At 41.9% G+C, this 19314-nt stretch overlaps 2 protein-coding genes across 2 annotated transcripts; both read right to left on the bottom strand.

The window, feature by feature from the left end:
• Nucleotides 1-1527: 1527 nt before the first annotated feature.
• Nucleotides 1528-10361, bottom strand: LOC122768404 (prostacyclin synthase-like). Its single transcript, XM_044024383.1, has 10 exons — nt 10232-10361; nt 9031-9154; nt 7885-8060; nt 6885-7028; nt 6355-6485; nt 5292-5473; nt 3477-3639; nt 2581-2762; nt 2059-2210; nt 1528-1928 (listed from the first exon to the last, which is right to left on the bottom strand). Exons 1-10 carry the CDS (start codon nt 10297-10299, stop codon nt 1766-1768), a joined length of 1485 nt encoding a protein of 494 aa, XP_043880318.1. The 5' UTR covers nt 10300-10361; the 3' UTR covers nt 1528-1765.
• Nucleotides 10362-11590: 1229 nt separating this feature from the next.
• thumpd3 (THUMP domain containing 3) lies at nt 11591-18794 on the bottom strand. Its single transcript, XM_044024385.1, has 10 exons — nt 18674-18794; nt 17759-18071; nt 17584-17661; nt 16816-17238; nt 16387-16517; nt 15470-15539; nt 14781-14896; nt 14513-14617; nt 14229-14352; nt 11591-12082 (listed from the first exon to the last, which is right to left on the bottom strand). Exons 2-10 carry the CDS (start codon nt 17999-18001, stop codon nt 11891-11893), a joined length of 1482 nt encoding a protein of 493 aa, XP_043880320.1. The 5' UTR covers nt 18002-18071; nt 18674-18794; the 3' UTR covers nt 11591-11890.
• Nucleotides 18795-19314: the final 520 nt, after the last annotated feature.

Below are 19314 nucleotides of genomic sequence, written 5' to 3'. Positions count from 1 at the left end.
CAGCCACCTCTCATTTCAGTGTCTGCTTCCTGTAGACTTTCCCTCCTCTGTGATTACTTGCCCCGCCCTGATGTGTTTCACCTGTTAGTTGTTACCTGTTCACCTGTGTATTTAGCCTGCGTGTTTCCTGCTAGTTCGTCTTGTCTGTTGACCAGTGAGCGTCCTGACCCGTATTTAAAACCAGTTACTCATGAGCTTTTTGACCTCTTTGGTTTGTTTTTTTGCCTTGTGCTTTTTAGAAACCTGTTTTTGTTCAGGACCAGTAAAAGGTGTTTTTTCTGTTCAAACTGAGTCTGTTGTTGAGCGTTGTCAGTTCAGCCTGATTCCCTTTGCACTACCTGTTGTTTTCTTGTCCTTTGTATTCATTACATGTTCAAAATAATAGATAATATGATCTGTGCCACAGGTTTACCCACAGTAAATTTACTGTGGATTAAATAATACACAACTTCTCATGTGGACAACCTGGGGCTGTGTGTTTATAGGTCACATATTCAGTCTTTAAACAGTGTTGTTGAGTCAAAGTTATGATTCATTTTATATCACATTTTTAGTTGCAATATAAAGTAGCAATAATTGTGTGGGAATCACAAAATTACACTTTCTTTATAAAAATTAGCCAAGTAAACTTTGAACTGTGACGTATTTTACAAATTCTATCTGATTTTAAACATTTTGAGTACTTTTTGCTCAGGTGTTTTTATATAATTTGTGAAAATGAAGTTGATTGCCTAGATCAGGGGTGTCAAACAAACGGCCCGGGGGCCAGAACCGGCCCGCCAGAGGGTCCAATCTGGCCCAAAGGATGAATTTGTCAAAATTTCTCACTATGATTACAATCTAAACGTAGGGTCAAATTCCAGATACCTGTGACTAAATGTTCATGCCTTTATAGAAGATGCGTAAATAGTAAATTTAGGCATGATATTGTTGAAATTGCACTCATATTTCTCAAGAAATTTCATGTTTTGTAAAAATATCCCTCATTAAATGTAAAACAAAGGAGAAAAAACAAAGGAGTTCTTGTTGGTCATAGGTTATTATGCTATTATTTTACTATTTTTACTGGTCCGGCCCACTTAAGATTAAATTGTGCTGTATGTGGCCCCTGAACAAAAATGAGTTTGACACCCCTGGCCTAGATTGTGCTGAAAAAAGGATATAAGACACTCTATATTCTTATAGCCTCTGTATGTACTGTATGTTGAAACATTGTGATGAAAAAAGCCAAAATGCTCTGTGTTCTAAGGGTTAAAATGTGATTGGAATTAAAAGTAAGTTGATGTTTCTCCTAAAAAAACCTGCAAAACCTGTGGTGAATTCACTCGTGCTCATCATCAGGGATCAGCTGATCTCCATATGATAAACATACAGTAAACTCTGCAAACAGCAGGCGTGCGTGCGTGTGTGTGTGTGTGTGTGTGTGTCAGTGCAACAGATTTGTGGCCGGCTCTGTTTACAGTACATGTCGTCCCCTCCTCATTATGCTCTCGCTCGTTTTCAACAAACAGAAACACACTCTGATCATCGTAGTCACAATAAGTCAGTTTTACTCACAAAACACCGTGTCTGTGGCCGTCGTGTACTTAAACCACCAAACACCAAGATATTAACATCATCACAAAATGCACTATTTACACATTTTCATAAATACTACATACTGTAAAATATAAATACAGAATATAAAAGTACAAATGGGGCATATTAACAACATGTAAGTGGTGAAATGTACAAAAATAGAGATGTTTTTTTTTTTTGCTTCTTTTTAAGAAAAGCTTTTGTGCGTGAGCCTCGGTTTATATCGGAAACGCAGGTCTCCCTCCGGCTGAAGCATCCCGAATCCATAACGACTGGCATTCACCTCGGGCATTTGAGCGTTTGGGTCACACAGCTGCAAGTCGTAGTGAGTCAACATCAGGTAAACAAACCTGTGAGCACACAGGTGAAACGCATTAGAACAAAGCAACTTCCTGTGGAACACTGTGGAACACTGTGGAACACTGTGGAACACTGAGGAACACTGAAGAACACTGTGGAACACGTTTCTCGGACACTCACTCTCGGATGGTGTGGATGGCAAACTTCTTCCCCACGCAGCCATTGGTCCCCGCGCCAAACGGCATGGAGGAATATTTCACCCGTCTCCCTCTTTTATAAAAAGCGCTCTTCGCCGATCCGTCGTCGTTCAGGAAGCGGTCGTACTTGAACGTCTGTGAAAGGAAACGCATCTTTATTAACAAATGAAAGCAATAACTGTTTAACTGTCTGTTGGACAGACTTTATTTTCAAGGAGCCTTACAATGTCCTTCCCACGGCGATTATCTGTGGTTCTGTTCCCTCTGCTTGGCTAATCCCTCATTGGTCTACAGCTCTGGGTTTGACCTTTCACTGGGTAATGCAGGGTCAGCTGTGTGTAGGCGTTGATCCCGCCTTATATAAATATCCCCCAATGCTAATTACACTCAAGTCTGCCTCCAGCTAGTCCCTAGGACAATTACTCCTGTTAATACTGGCAGCACTGTGGGGGTGGAAAGGTTGGTAACATGGGAGCTCTTGTTTGAACAAGTCAGCACAACAAACCTGCGGCTCACGGTGAATCTCAGGGTCCATTTGAGGGCTGATGAAGGGGAACAAACACACCCGGTCTCCTTTCCTCAGCAGGTACTCGTGGCCGTCAGACAGGTGGATGGTCTTGTCCTGCACCACCTCTCTGGTGATGAAGGGGGCAGCAGTGAGTCTCATTGCCTCCTCCAAAGCACTATCTGCAAAAGGGGACAAATAAAATAAAATATCAATAACTATGAAGGATAAGCACCAGGATAGCAAAATATTTATGCTTTTAATTGTCCAAATAACACTTTTATTTGGACAATGTAGTGCTTAGAAATGTCTGTTGTCAAAGGCAAACTGGATTATTTTTTGGTTTGATTATTGCATCTTATTATTTATGTGGATTATTATTTATGTGAAAGATTTGATTATTATTATTTATGTGAAATATTTGGTAAAATACTTGCATGAACACATAAACATTGCATAAATAATTATTATCAGATGTTATATATTATCAGTCATCATCAAACATTAATGTACTTTTAAAGTTTTTAACCCTTAAATTTCCAAGCTTTTGTCATGATGCGTCACAAATAGTGATTAGAATGGGTTTCAATGAGGACATTTTTGAGCGTAAGGTGTGTTAGTGTGAGTATTTTAGTTAACGTCATCTACAACAGACTAAAAATAGAAAATACGTGAAAAAAGTTATAGAGAATACTCAAAAATGCACAACCTGGGATAAAATGTTTCACAATATGCATGAAATATTCCAGAAATTAAAAGCCAAAACCACAAAATGTGTCTAAGTGATGATGTGTTAAAGGGTTAAAGCTGAGCGTTTCATGCTCAATACTGTTTATTTACACAGTGAATACGAGAGTAGCTTGTGTTTTTTCTGAAACTTGGGATTACATCCTTACCAAACACAGGTGTGACGACAGGTGTGTCCATGAGTGGAGTCTCTGACGCCGCCGCCGCCGCCGCCTGTGATACGTGGCTGAATTCTTTCTTCACGGCAATCAGAGCTTCAGGATTAGTCAACAAGTAACCCAAGAGCCAGAATGCAGCAGGACCAACGTTACCCTGGAAACAAACAAAAGACTCCCATGACCATGCTGCTAATAAAGTTGACACTGCAGTGTTGCATAGTGACGACGCAACTGGTTGTTTGGCGACAAACAAAATGACACAAACGTGTAATTCACTGAACGTTAAACCAAAAAGACGAATGAATCTCCGGTGCTGATGAGACACAGGAGAGCGGCTTCTTTCCACGTGTTTGGAATGAGGGCAGTCGCACTCTGGATAGTTTCACTCCTGGCAAACGCACAGTGTGATAATGGTTTACTTAAAAAGGAAAAGCCACAGGAACCTGCCATCTGCCTCCATCCAAGGCCAGAACTTCTAAAGCGATTAAGATTTATGGCGAAGCGCGGCGGCGCTGTCTGCCAGCAGCACAAACACAAAGTAGCCAACGCTATGGAAACACAACACGGAGAATAAATGAACTTGAAATTGCCTACGGAGTCACTACAACGTGCAAGCACTTTGTTTACTGAATCATAAGCATCGCTGATGACTGAACTTGTGTATCCATTAAAAGATGCCTCACAACAAGTTACCTCATCGATCGTAATAGTGCATGTGAATTTGTATGTGTTGTAAAGAACTTGATAAAGTAGCTCCAGAAGAGCTTGAAGATATGTCTCAGATCACAGCAACAAGGGTAAAAAAAGGATGAGTCAACATTCTGCAGAGTACGACATTACCCCCCAGCTGTGCTGTAGAAACACTGAATGATTCAATATTGTACACGGGTAGATGTGAGAGTTAGTCCTCACTTCTGGAAGCTCTCTCTGTCTTACAGTAAAACTATAGTAGTAATATTTAATATTAAAATATACATTAAAGCAAAGGATGAAAGCATTTTGAATAAAACGTTGAACTCCGACACCATAAAAAAGTCTAATGGCTCTTTCAGTAAAAGATGGTACACGTGGTAACAGTATATTCATGATGGTAAACAACATAGGGAGATGTGTGTGGGGCATAATATAATAATCTGCTGCTCGTTTATGAACCAGAACCAGGAAGTGAGTGCACATTAGTCTTATCTACTCTATACTGGCTCCCTGTAACTTACAGAGTTGATTTTAATTAAGCTCCTCCTCCTTGTATACAAAGCATTTCATGGGCTAGGACCAAGCTACATCGCCAACTGCCGACCGCAAAGAACACTGCGATCGTCCCCTGCTGGTTTATTGGAGGTTTATTGTTACTTACGCTCCTAAACTTTGGAACACACTAACCTTAGATATCAACTAGCTCCTTTTTATTCCACCCTGTGTTGTGTTCTATTTGCATTTTTAGTTCATTTTAAAGTTAAAACAGGGTTTTAATAAGACGGTATCACCACAAGATGACCTCTCTTTAACAACATTCTTACCACGTTATTGTCGTTTTGTTACTGTGCTGTCATTTAAAGTGTTACCTGCTCATAAACAGAGGTGAACAGCGCACTCGTGTGCCAGACACCAGTACTGCACCGCAGCGACTGTGTGTTTATAACCTGGTCCCTTCAGGAGTTCAGGTATGGTGTGAGAAAATGTGCAGCACAAACATACGTGACGGTGGCATCAGGTTCATCTCAAGTTCAGCAGGGAAAACCTTTCTAATCTCTGCAAATGATCTGAAAACATTCTTTCTTTGTGTGTAAACGGAATGCTTCGTCTCACCTGTGTGGCCCAGAGTTGCATCAGTAGAGCTTTTATCTGCGCATCCACGTCCGCCCCCTCCTCCTTTAAGAGCTGCCTGTAGCCGTGAAGCCAAAGGCTTGAACCTGAATCCTCAGTCAGACCTGCTGGAGCCAGAAGGTCCCAGAGTCTCTGCTGAACCCTGTGGGCCGTCCTCTTCTCCTCTGTGACACACAGATAAACATCAGTAAGTGAGTGAGTGAGTCACTGGCAAAACATACGTCAACTTTGTTTATAAAGCAGCTTCTGGAGCCAAGACATTACGAGATGCTTTGGAAAGAAAAACAGGAATAAAATTATAAAAACGATAAATAATAAATGAATTGAGGGAGCTTTTCCTCACATTACAAGACCAAGACTTGACATAACAGATGATGAAAAAGGATAGACAAGTAAAGTAGACAGGTGAGCAGCACTGAGACAGTAACACACGCCTTTACGACGTCTCGCCTAACGTACGTCCCTCTCACGTGTCCAGCTTGTCCAAAATGCTTATTTGTTTTATTGATTTATTTTTGATGCACAGCACTTTGTTTCAGCGGTTGTTGTTGTTGTTGTTGTTGTTGTTCTTAAAGTGCTTTATAAATAACGTTAGACTGGATATTACTGGGTTGGGACGGGAGACACAACAATAGCTCACGTATGACGGAGAACGCTGCGCACATTGAAGCGCGGCCATTGTCTCGCATTGGGTGGAACGGCGTGCAGCGATTAACAATGACACACAAGCAGAGACATGACATAAGGAGCATGCTGTGACAGTGAAGACTACATTACATCAGGTTTGGATGATGAATCGCACATGTTCTCACTCCTTTATGCTCCGTAAGCAACCTGCGAGAGTGCGCGTCACCATGGCGACCACACAACAAACTGAACGGCAAACATATACATACAGCAGATGATGTAAGAGCACTTTTGCTGACTCATGGTTTGGATCAGTGATGAACAATACTTTTCATCAGTGTGACAGACCTCAGCTTCTCGTGGACCTTTTGGGTCATGGAAAAGTTTGGAATTGAGAAATTGAATTCCGCGTCGTTACCTGGCTTCAGTGTGCCCCTCGCCAGTTTGGTTAGGAGTCCGTCAAACTTCTTGTACTCCTCGTAGACGCTGGAGGGATCCGGGCTGTTGTTGTTGTTCTGTTCTCCCCCAAACAGCACCAGGTACCCCGCCCTGCAGAGAAAGCACACACACACACAGAGACAAGGTGTGGGAATGTGTGGGACTCCCCGGCTGGTGAAAGACACCTGGCCGATTCTGTCTCGTCCCACTCGTATTTAATCCGCTGTGTGCTGGTATTTTTCCACACAGAAGTCCTCACGTCGCTGTCATACAGGATTTCTTTACTTTGTTTAATTGAGCCGCGTCATGAGAGCGCGAGACAGCGACGGTTACGTTCACGTCCGCTCTGCCAAAAGGTTATTTATGTGCACGCACAAACCGGAAAGGCGACTCTGAACTTAAGGGTTAATAGACGCCACATTTATCACGGTGTGTTGACAAACAGCCGACGTCACAACTGACCGCCGCGTGTAAACTGTTTAGCTGAAAAGTGAGTGGGCTCCTCCGTACTTGAAGAGTAAGCTGTATGAGAAGTTGAACAGTCCCTCGTCTTTCCAGTGTTTCTGGTTGGGAGGCATCTCAGCTGTCAGGAGGGCCCGCAGGTGTCGGCTCATGGTGCCGTTGAGGGTGGTTAAATTCACTCCCATGAAGTGCCTGCGGACAGGAAAGTTTTCACAGGAAGAACGGGTGAAATTCTGTACTCGTACAAATCAAATCACGTTGACTGTCGCTGTTGTGACAACAAGGTGTGACGTGGTGAGACAGAGAAAATGAAAACACCCGAAGTCGAGTGCTGCAATCTTAAGTCATTTCAAACGAAGCCTGTCTTTAAATCACTAATTGGTTCTGACCTCTCGGGTCCTCGGGGAGTGATTTCAAATCTTTATTAAATCACTGTAGTCCTGTTCACTGAAGTATAGTGATACTGTATTACTGGTTTATTTCCTTCTCTGTGTGTTTTGTCTCATATGGAGTTTTTCCTTGTCTTTCCTTACATTCCCGCGCACAGAGCACTTTTCCTGATTTTTCCTGAGAGAGTCCGGATTATGAGGAATCTTTTCGTGGGTGATTCACAGCTCTGGAGCTGATCGGCTTAATCAGCATTTGCTGTGAACTCATTTGATTAAATGGTTCGAACGGAACGGACATTTGTTTATTTTTCAGTTTAAGTCCTCAGTTTCAGAGCATTGATTAATCTGAATTGTAATTCAGAAAGTTTGATACCAATGACTCGGACTCACACACAAACACATACAAAGAGAGGACAAATATGTCTCTTTTTTCTGAGCCCGAATGAGTCGCGATCTCACAGGGAGAAGCATCATATGTTGTTTTCCAGCTCAAAAAACCCAAATGAATAATGTAAAAACTGTCGGTATCAACATGACGCTGTAAGAATGCATTTCCAAACATGGGGAAAGTTGGTGATTTTCCACAAACCAATTTCGCTTTCACATTGCCCATGAAATGAAAATGAAAATATCTTTGAGTTTGGAGTATAAATACTTACTTTCTCATCATGGCTTTGGCAGTATTGGGCTGGTGATGCGGGAGCCGCAGGCTGAAGATTCTCTCCATGAGCACACGCGCGTAGCGTGTGAAGTCCAGGGACTCGGGGTCATTGATGACTGCGTCATATGAATGTGGATCCAGCAGCACAGTGACGTAACGTCCAGCCGCACGCACCTGCAATCGTTCACATTATATTATTGTATGTATATGATGACGTTTGACTGAACTCGATATTTTTATTATGTCACTATTACAACTGAGAATCACAAAGTGTTTTGATGCAAATTCACAATGAGATTTTCGACAAGTCATTACATGAATATCACATTCCAGTCTCTGAGCTCTGACATGTTTGCTACGAGGTTTATTGTCTTATTATTGTCACAGTAAACTCCAATCACATAAGATAAATGTGTAAATCACTGTTAACATATCTTTACTTTACTCTGGTATTTGTATTTGTAGCGACTTGTACTTTTACTCCACTACATTTAGCCCTAACTACCGTAGTTACTCGTTACTACCAAATAAAATCAGAAGAAGAAGAGTTGGCAATGGTCTGTATTTATATAGTGCTTAAGTGTCTTGCTCATGGACACATATAGACTAGCTGAGCCAGGGTTTTTAACCTTCAACCTTCCAGTTGAAAGACACCTCGCCCTACCACTGAGCCACCATGGCTCAATCCCAACTCCTCACTTTTATAATCTGGTTTTAACATAATCTCAACACAAAGTCCATTCAGTGGCTGCTCTATCACTGCATTTATCTACATGTATGTGTGTGTGTGTGTGTCTCTCTCTGCTGTGATGCACCACCAGTACAAGGAGGAACGGGACTTTTCATTCCTTATGTTTTGCAGCTGTAGTTTCGTTATTTCAATTATTATTATTATGTTTTCTTGTCATTCGAATACTTATTTCTATTACTTTATGTGTTTAGGGGCTTGACATGTGTCTGCCCGGTGTTGTTTTGGTTGTTTGATGCACTTTCTGTCAGACATTATCCATAAGAGTTTATGTGACCCCAGTCAGTTTTCAGTGGAGACAGTTTTGTCTAACTTTAACGTTTGGATATATACAGTAAATATATTTTCAGAGTTGTAAATGCAGCAAAGTTGCTCAGATTTTTTGCCTCTACTCACTGTGAAAATGTCGCCATGCTTCAGCTTCATTCGATTCAAGAACTTGGATGCGTCTTTTCCAAATTCAAGAGCATGGCCTAACCATGGAATAACTCCTTTGTCTAGAGGCGGCTCACTCTTTGACCTAAAAAGAAAAATAATAATACATTTAAAATGATCAAATCATTATCTTTAGAGGTTGATGTGGCTGATGTATCGTATGTTTTCCTCCTGACATGACAGTAGCTATTAAAAAGAACACACTGATACTACTGAACACTCAGTTCCCGGACAGTTACACTAATAATCTTAATTTACAGAGCGACAACATGCTGTGTTGTCATTTACAGTACGGATGTTTTTATTCTTCCTGCTTCTGCGGTTCGTCGTGTGACCGCAAACCTGTGTTTATGGAGGTGAACTTCTTTAACAATGTCATAAGAAGTGCATCATTAGATTCCTCATACGTCACTTTTCTGCTTTAATTTTCAAAAGTAGGCTAATTTCAAAGTGTCCACACGGAGAGAAAGACACACTGTTCTCGTTGGACCACATTCCTCCTCAGACTGCAGGACACCAAAGTGACAGAAGTAAAATAGGTTCACTCAGGTGTGGTGATATGAAACGTGCACCTTCCATGCGCACAGTTAATAACCTATTATTAGCTGCTATTACTGTTATTATTATTGTTGTTGAATTCAGTGTACAGATTTGAATGACACAAATTTAACAGTAACAACAAAAACACAAAGAAGAGGAAAGTTTTGTCACTAAACATCACAGAGTATGTGTGTGTTGTTGTTGTTGTTTGTATTTAATTATTTAAAACAGAATATTACGAGACATTTGTTCACGTCAATACACAAGTGTGTGATCGATGGTAACACAATAACTTAACACGTGACACATTGACAGCATTAAAGACTGAGACACATAATAAATATCAAATATAAAAACACGTCACTTATCACAACAGAGCGTTTTTTGGGGTGATAAAGTGTCAGCGTGCCTAGCATAAAAGTGTGTGTATGTGTGTGTGTGTGTGTGCGCGCGCGCTAACTCCTGCGTACTTTTTCAAACATAAACACTGTTCAGAACCACAGTAGTCCACATAGAGACCAAAACCTGGTTCTAATGAGGCAGAAAATCATTTCTGAGGAGCTGGTTAAAGGGGAAAGACTTGAATGTGTGTGTGTGTGTGTGTGTGTGCGTGGTCACGTACCTGGTTCTGTGTGTGAGGATGAAATAAAGCAGGACGGCGTGCACGAGCAGAAACACGGTCCAGATCATCTCGCGTGACTTCTCTCCGGCTCCGCAGACTGGTGTGTGTGTGTGTGTGTGTGTTGTCTCCACTCGGCTCTCGCAGGACTTTTAAAGGATCTCCCCCTCCCTCCCTCCCTCCTTCCCTCCCTCCCTCCTCCGGTAGACGACGACACGCGGTACGTAATTGATTATAAGTCGCAAGTCTTGCACCTTTTCAGTCTTCTTCTTCTTCTTCAGTCGCCTGTAGTTTCCTTATTGTGTCATGAGTAACATTATGTTCTCTCACCAGAAGTAATTAAAGAAAATCAGTAATATGAGATCAAACATAGCTTTAACACATTAACTCAAGTTGACTTTTTATCATTTATCTTTGTACATTCATATAAATAAAAGTTAGTATTTTACTCATGTTAAGATACCGAAACAAAACTTGTTTCTAAAGTGCCACCTTGCCACGTTTTGTAATAGTCTCTAGTCAAGAAGCAAACATAACCTGGAAGAGAATTCAATAAATAAATAAATAAATTACTCTTATTTTAAATCAAACACAACATGCAAGGTCGCAACCTTGCCCTCAATTCACTCTACTTATGTTTTTATGATTCATATTTTCAAATAATAATAATAATATCGACTAAATCTGTCGATTATTTTCTTGAGTCATCACTTTGCCCATAAAATGTCAGGAAACCTTGAAATGATGATGTTCTCGATTGACTCGTTTTGTCCACAAACTAAAATGATTCAGTTTTAATTAAGTTCTGTTTATATGAAGCAAAGAAACAAAGACAATGTTCTCATTTAAGAAGCTGAAACAGTCAGAAATCTTGTTTTAATCATGAACAAAGCTCAATGATAATAGCTTGTGTCTAGTATTTTAGTAATTGACGGGTTGTTGTGATGGGAAGCATGTCTGTCTGCACTTTTTTTTCCTGCTTGGAAATACCCTTAGTGTGTGTGTGGTATTGGGTTGGGTGTGTCTGGGCTTATTCTCATTAAAGCGACAGGAAGTTCAAAATACTCATAAAATATGACACTTGGATTGAGTCACTGATATTTATACACACACACATACGTACAGTATTTCTGTTTTGACAGATGATATTCGTCTCCAGGGTCTGAAATGGTTACACGGCAAATATGAAGGTGTGAAAGCATGACAGGCATCAAAAACACAAAGATAAAGAACACACTCACACAGGGCGACTTTCACCTACTTTCCTTTCAAATAGATGGAAATTTACTCCCTTGTGTTCACGGCATTGCGACGTTAGTGCGTCACGCTCACACGGCGACTAAATGAACTTTTACACAGACACTTTGTTAGAACCTTTATTAATCAGAACAAATGGCACAAAGTGCACTTCCTGTAAAGAGATCACGGCCGACCTGAGGGATGAAATGAAAACTTCAGTGGGGTTTGAACAGTATGAGAACCAGTAAACTGCTGCCCAACACGTGGCTTCCGTCTTCTTGAGTAGCCGTTTGTCACATTACACCAGACGTGAAATACAAAATGTTATAAACCAAACCTGCTACAGACGACCTGAACGAGCGGTGGCTTCAAAAACAAAACATTGACGATCACACACGGCCTCAAACAAACTTGGGGTGAGAATTAGGAGCGCTCCTTTTCTTGCTTCTCGTCCACCTGTGTATTAACTGTCCCCCGTGATTCATAGACGTCCTCGGGGGTTTGGCCAAACACGGCCCCCGTCCGCTGGAGGAGGTAGACGCCGGCGTGTAAACCCCCGACGTTGACCCAAACAGTGAACAGCTTCCTCCACAGTCCTCCCATCCTGGAAACAGCCTATGGACGACATCATTCTTGTGAGGTCAAACTAAACAAATGAGACATCTGTTTTCATGTGAAACAGCATTTCCGTGACGCGTCGTCTGACTACTTCAACTTGTAGTGGTTTTATTTAGAGACGATTAAATGGTAAACTGATTCTTTTGAACAGACTTTTTTCATCTAGTCCTCTCAACCACTTAAAGTGCTTCACATTGCAGATCCATGCAGCGCTTGTTCTTTCCCACGTCTATCATTTGAACTGACGCACTGCTGGCACACCTGCCAGGAGCCGTTTGGTGTCTTGCCCAAGGGCACATCAGCAGAGCCAACCAGAAGGTTGGAACCTGCTCAGTACGACTAATCTACAGCTGAACTGTGGCAACTCGTACTGGCAGAAGCCTAAAGAAGACTGGATAGAGCGTGCATGAACTTAAAAAAAGCATTTCATAATAAACTCCAACTCCACAAATTAAACTTATCATTTTAACCCTTAGCGCTCACACGGCATGGATCTGTGCCGCAGGCGCACCCATGGGAACTATACACAACTCCTTATATGGACATCCTGGGGGTGTGTCACATATTCAGTGTGTTAGACCCTTTTTCTTTTCTTTTTGTTCATAAAAACGAGCCGAGTGAACTTTGAACTGTGACGTATTTGCAGATTTCACAAATTCAATCCAATTTGAAACATTATGAGTACTTTTCACTCAGGTGTGTTTATATAGTAGGTGAAAATTAAATAAATATGTCATCAGATTGCCTAGGTTGTGCGGAAAAAAGGATATAAGACACTCTATATTGAACATTGTTATAACCTCGGTATATAATGTATGTTTTAACACAGTAATGGGGAAAAAAAGCAGCCAAAACACTCTGTGTTCTAAGGGTTAAAAAGCTCATTTGGAAATATTCTACACGGGTTATTAGTAAACCTGTCTCGAGATAAGTTGAGACCCATGACCCCCAAACACCGGTTGAGAATTTCAGCCAGTTCAAGAATGGAACAGGAATGTAGTCACTCCATTGTAAAGTAAACATACACAAATGCTTTTACGTGACATCTTTGATCATTGTCACAACTGTGGTGATTATAAAATCCTCTTAAAAGACACAATGGGCCCTTTGTGCAGCAACCACTTTGACAGGTCATTGTGTCTTTTAGTGTAAAGAATCAAATGAACGATGGATGAGTTCCATTTCAGAGTGTACGCTGGCTCACTGTCCTAACGTGAACACAGCCATTGACAACGTGATCAGTAACACCTGTGCTTGCGGTGGTGGAATAGTGACATACACTGGGCCCACATCAGCCAATCATCGTTTAAATAATACAACCTCTCTGTGTTCATGTTGATCTCCATGTTCATCCTTTTCATTTTCATTTCATAACATTTAACCATCAACAAGACAATGTGCCAGATCACATCAATCAAAGGTTTTCTCATCTCTTTAGGCGCGTGAAGCCACAGCAGCGTCTCCGTCTCCTTTTTTAAACAATAGAGCCCGTTGTAAAGACTCGTCCTGACAAGGTAAGCGTAGGCTTGTTGCATTTCCACTCGCATAGCACCTGGTACCAGGTACTTTTTTTCAGTGCGTGACGTCGCCAGACTACCGGCCACTGATTGGTCAGAGTGCCGTCACAGGAAGAGACGTCCGACACAAGAATCAAAGCCGAACAATGCCGAACTGTAGGTCAGTTAAAAAGACTTAACAATCCTAAAAAACATGGGTTCATCTCCAACGATTACCAGGGAAATGTGTAAAATCTCCATATTTAACAGAGGAGTCTGGTGTATTTAGTGCACTGAACAAAAAGTGTTAATAAACTTGATTCTAAAGATTCAGTTACACTGAAAACAACTGCTTTACAAGTCACTGGTCTCTCGTTTGTGTGTGTGTCACGTGTAAAACAAAGTCGCGGCGGTTTCATCGTGCAGCTGTGCAGTGATGACTCCGCCCAAGCTGAGTGGGTACTACTTTTGTAGAGGAAAACCAACCTAAAATGTGCCGTGCCGATGCGAGTCGAGGCGTGCTGGGACCATAGATCGGTGTATGCCAACAGTCCTGGCAACATGACTAATGTTCAACTCCGTGTAAACTTACTTTCCTGGAAACTGTGTACCTTTGTTGAAATTCCTGCCATCTGTAATAAGGTTACCTTGGCAAAGCATTTCTTGTCCTGGGTCAACAGGACGGCTTTTCCAGAGCCTGGCCGACACACGCGAGCCATTTCTCTCAGACAGGACGGGTAAAGGTCCCAGTTCTTCTTCCTGGAGCCAATTCTTTAAGATAACAACAGGAATAAATGCATTGTGTTGGACCTGCAGCTTTAACGTACTTCACATTCTTCATTGCTCAGCCAACGCTGTGGTTACAGCAGACTTGGCTCATATCATGGCTGAAACATGGACGTGTCCAAAAGCAGAGACTTCCCTGACATACCTCTTCCCAAAGGGCATGTCAGTGATGATGATGTCAACAGAGCTGGTCCGTATGGGTAAACTGCACAAATCCCACTGCACTGTGTCGATGGGCAACGCAGACACACTGGAAGAATCCAGAAACATACCAAACATGACGATGATCGTCAGTTACAAACTCTCATGACCCTGTTCAGACCTGGTATTAACTTCTGTGTGGGCTGTGAAAACAATCTGGATTATCCCAGGTCTGAACAGGGCGTACAGGATTTTAATCTGTCCATTCTCACCTCCCCTTCTCTGCCCTCCTTTTCTGGATGTGACACACGTTATTGACCGTGCGCTTCACCGCCATGTCGTTGTTGTCGCCAGCGATGTAGAATGCACTGTTGAATTCAATGGCACCCTGGATAAATGACACAAGCATTACACTGTTAGTGGCCTGGAGTTAGTTATTCTTATTATTATTGTTATTAAAAGGCCTCTACAAGAAATGTGCTTCCTCAGAAGACGAACAAGTCACAATTGGCAATACCCAGTAGTCAGAGTATTTGGGTATTATTCATCCACAGAAGGGGCTGGGCCAAGGTTTCACAGTGGCATTGTGCATGGATGAAATTGCACAAGAGCTTGGCAAACACTGAATACAATGTTGGATGGGAGTCAGATTGTTTTTGTTTTTTAATTTAATATAAGATAAGACATTTCCAGACGTGACTCCGCATTTTATCTCAAGTAAACTAGCCAGGCAACAGCAAAGGTGAAAGGTAGGTGCGCCTATATTTGTACAACTCATCATTCAATTCAATTCAATTCAATTCAATTTTATTTGTATAGCGCCAAATCATAACATGCATTATCTCAAGGCATGTGTGTATATATATATATATATATATATATATATATATATATATATATATATATATATATATATATGTACATTATTAAGTCTTGGTCATGGTTAGAAGTTAAGTCTCACCTCCAGAGGAATGGCTCCAGTCCCACACATTGGATCGACTATAACATCGGATGGTTGGGGGTTACACAGCCTGCGAGCGGAAACGAGAACATGAATGAAAACAATGGAAAATGTCTGAATACAGTATCAACCAATTATGCTGAACATGTTTCTCTCCTGTGCTGAGCCGACTCCCCAGCAGAGATCAAAGGTTTTGTGGATCAAAAGGGCTGTGGCCAAGGCAACCGTCGTAACTTGGCTGCCATTTCGCTACGAAACAGGAAGTTTGCAAGCGACGATCAGGAAGTAGCACCGTAGCTCGTGAATGTACAAAGTGGTCATCAAAAACGACGTGTCAATTTGTACTAGACAAATGATCGTCCTTGACAAGGCAGGGGCTCAAACTGGCAACCTTTCAGTCACAAGATAAGTTCCCTTTCTGCTTGCATATGAGCTGCCACATTAAAAAGTAAAATTCAAACATCTCTCATACTATTATTATCTATGGAATCAAGTCGTCATGCTGCTGCTTTTTTCTTCATGGAAAATCTTCGTACGTGGATAATTTGTCCCTTTGGTTAATCCCTAAAACAAATACTTCAGCGTGACAGAGAACAGTTTTTCTTGGCATGTGCGATGTTATTGGATACTCTAGTATTACTCTAGTCAGGGCAATGTGTGCTTTCCAAATTCTTGTCTCGGGTGCACTTCACTCCAGGAATATAAAATTACAGGATATATGAATAAAGTCATTCTTATCTCATACCTTTGCCCAGGTGTGAACAACAGGAGTGTTTGTTTTTGAAGAACCTAAAGCTCTGACCTGGTGAGCAGGTGGGAACACGGCGAGAAGTGTATTAACTCAGCAAGTTCTTAGCAAAAACAGAGGCTGAAGGCAGACAGGTACACAGTCGGCAGACAGGTACACAGTCGGGTACCTGAGCATGCCATAACATAGGGTGGACCGCAGAGTCGTGGGTCCAAAGTGACTGATGTTTCTCCTGTGAAGACTCTCCTCGGTGAGTGCGATGCCAATCACCACTTCCTCGTTGTGGATGTTCAGTAAAACCTGCAGCAGAGAAGCACACACAGTGCAATGTATAAAAATGAACTATTGTTAGACTGTAACGCTAAAACAATAATGGATAAACTTCAGCAACGTTGACATCTACTCTAGTCTTTAATTAAGGGGAACAAACGCACATGTGGACCAAAAAAAGATCAACTCTTTGGGAAACATGACGCAGCCGAGACGTTATTTAGTGTTTTGTTACTCCCTTAACTATACTTTAGGTTTTCCCTTCGTTGTTTTTGGCTGCGATGGAATTCACTTTGCGTCAGTCCCGTTCGAAACAAACAACGCATACCTCTATGTCAAACTTTGTCATATCCGCTTTCCACTGGAAGAAATCTTGCACGGCTCCGCCAAAGTCTCTGGCCGCCTCATTAGAGGAAAAGCTGTGTTTGTCACCCGCCCTGTTGCATGTCACACGAAACTTAATGAGTTTGGCCTTGGGCGTGGCCTCTTCTTGTGTGCCGGACTCTACGTCAGGTGAGCCATCAGATGTTATCTGGCCTTCAGCGACGGACACAGCCTCAGGTAGCTCTTGTTGCTCTGCGCTGGCCGTGGTTGCGTCACTGGTCTCACTGTTGGGTTTTACTTTGGCGCCACTCCCGCCTTTTCGGTGTCCTTTCTTCTTTTTTAGAGCTCCATTTAGTTTCCAGACCTCAAGGGCATTCGTCCAGGGAAGCTTAGAGGCAAGCTGCTGAAACTCAGATAATGCCTCCTCCTGTATTTAAAAAGAAAACAACAATGTTTGCAGCTCTGACACCGACTATGTTTCCATGGGCAGCAACATTGTGATTTTAACCCAGTTAAGACCCAAGTTTGAAATATATTCTGCCATGTTGACATTATCTTAACATGAATAAGCTCTTATAGAATAAGCAATACTTTGATGACAAATGTGGGGTATTAATCAAAACACTAACATCCTCTTTGAGTTTTAGTAGCAGTGCAGTAGCAGACATGTGAGTCATTTTGTTAGAAACCCATGTAAACACAATTTAAATGTTGTCTTTTCCAAAGTAAGGTCAACAGTTGGATTATTGTGGTCCAAAAATGAGTTGGTTACCTTTGATTCCTTGAACTGGTAATGATCATATTCCTCTACCACAACAAACAGGTTGTCCACAGACTTCAGATGATGAACCTAAGTGTGGCAGAATAGTTTAAACTCTTATATTTCTGAGGATCAGCACCTAACGAAACAGGTCAAAACCCCTGGCTTTGAGTCTTTTGTATCTTACCTGGAAAAGCTTGTCAGTTGATACTGGAAAATATATACGACCACGATCTTTGCTGATCCTTGCATCCACTCCAATCTTCTCCTTGACCTCCTCGGCTGCAGTGGGTTCGAACCCCGTGGGGACGGTGGCTCCTATGGTGACAGTGAAGATGTCCGCACTGGTGGCGTCAGTGCAGGGACACTGTGGTGACTCGGCTGTTTCAGCGCCTTGTTTTGCTTCCTCGTCTCCACACGAGGACAACATGGCGTCTTGTGTGTGGGCTCCTCACTTCAAACACGTGTAACCGGGTGATGGGTGTGGCAGCTTCAGTCACCTGGGAGATAGGTGTTCAAACTTTAATACTGTACATTGGTACATTGACAGTCATTTGTAAATCACGTTCATGTACATTGACATGAAACTGTTTACTGTAGGAGCCGTGTCTCATTTTTTATTTGTGAGTTTCCCCCCAACCACTAGGGGGATTCTATTTATTTTCTTATATTCTGCCTGAGGCTGACACCGGCCCTGGGTCACGCTTGGTTATTTAAATCACCTGTCACTTTACTCAGGTGTTGCTGATTGAGAGGCAAGCAGTTTTTCTACTGTGCTCGGGTTCACGTTTTGGATTTGTTTATTGGAAATAGAAAGATGCACGATTAATGGAAATGGAAAATAAATCATTGATATAATTTATATCACTAATGACACTAAGGAAGAACCTGGTCGTGATTTACACCCGAGTGCGCGTGCAACAAACAACCCGCAGCCAGCTACAAGTGAGTACTAGCGGGGGTCTCAGCTGGCTAACGTTAGCTTTCGGGAGCTAAAAAGTTGGATACGACGAGGAAAAACACACGTAAACTGAAGCTACTGACGCAGTATATGAATGAAACGGCTGCCACGCGATTATGTGTGAGTAAATGCTGAGCTCACCGGGCAGCCACAGTCTGATAACAGCCTCAAAACGGTGGACAATCTGGACTCATTCGGCAGTTGCTCATGCTGTCGCCGTGTGTAAGCACGTGGTTTCCGCTTACGGGTGTTACGCCGAGTTCTGCGCGCCTGGCGAAACTTGCATGCCTCTGACGGGAACGCGCACAGCTGAAGCTTCGAGAAAGCTAACGCTATTTATGGTACGCTACGGCCAAGAAGGCGATACGTTTTGTTACGAACATTTCTCAACATCCTCGTTTTATTTAACCAGGACGCTTAGTTAGACGTGAAATCAACTCCATTTCACACCACACATGTTTGTAAATGAATTATGTTGTCTTACTTTTATTGTGGTATGTATGTCCATCCATCCATCCTGTTCAAATGCGGTGCTATTATTCTGAAAGGGTAAAATACGGGAATTAGGAAAAAACGATATAAAAGTGCCAATTAAGGCCGCAAACGGAGTCTTAATCACTTTCCTTTTTGTTTTAGCACCTGGCTGACGAGGACACAAGGTCTGTATGTGTTTTATTGTGTGTTTTTAATCTCAGTTAGTATTCATGTGAATATTATTCTGCTAGCATCACTTCATTCAGTAGTAGTATTTCAGCAGTTTGCAGTATTCCCATATTAAAGTG

Source organism: Solea senegalensis, linkage group LG4, assembly GCF_019176455.1.
Source record: "Solea senegalensis isolate Sse05_10M linkage group LG4, IFAPA_SoseM_1, whole genome shotgun sequence".
In the NCBI taxonomy this organism is placed as follows: Eukaryota; Metazoa; Chordata; class Actinopteri; order Pleuronectiformes; family Soleidae; genus Solea; species Solea senegalensis.
The sequence above is the reverse complement of the archived record's forward strand: the minus strand, read 5'-3'. Positions and strand labels throughout refer to the sequence as shown.

Excerpts from the sequence above, each read along its gene's own strand:
- LOC122768404 (XM_044024383.1), bottom strand. The coding sequence starts at position 10,299 with ATGATCTGGACCGTGTTTCTGCTCGTGCACGCCGTCCTGCTTTATTTC. Across the intron at positions 7,029-7,884 it reads GCCAAAGCCATGATGAGAAA|GCACTTCATGGGAGTGAATT; the intron begins GTAAGTATTTAT and ends TCCTGTCCGCAG. Across the intron at positions 3,640-5,291 it reads TGCAACTCTGGGCCACACAG|GGTAACGTTGGTCCTGCTGC; the intron begins GTGAGACGAAGC and ends GTTTGTTTCCAG.
- thumpd3 (XM_044024385.1), bottom strand. The coding sequence starts at position 18,001 with ATGTTGTCCTCGTGTGGAGACGAGGAAGCAAAACAAGGCGCTGAAACA. Across the intron at positions 17,662-17,758 it reads CAACTGACAAGCTTTTCCAG|GTTCATCATCTGAAGTCTGT; the intron begins GTAAGATACAAA and ends TGCCACACTTAG. Across the intron at positions 15,540-16,386 it reads CTATGTTATGGCATGCTCAG|GCTGTGTAACCCCCAACCAT; the intron begins GTACCCGACTGT and ends TTCCGCTCGCAG.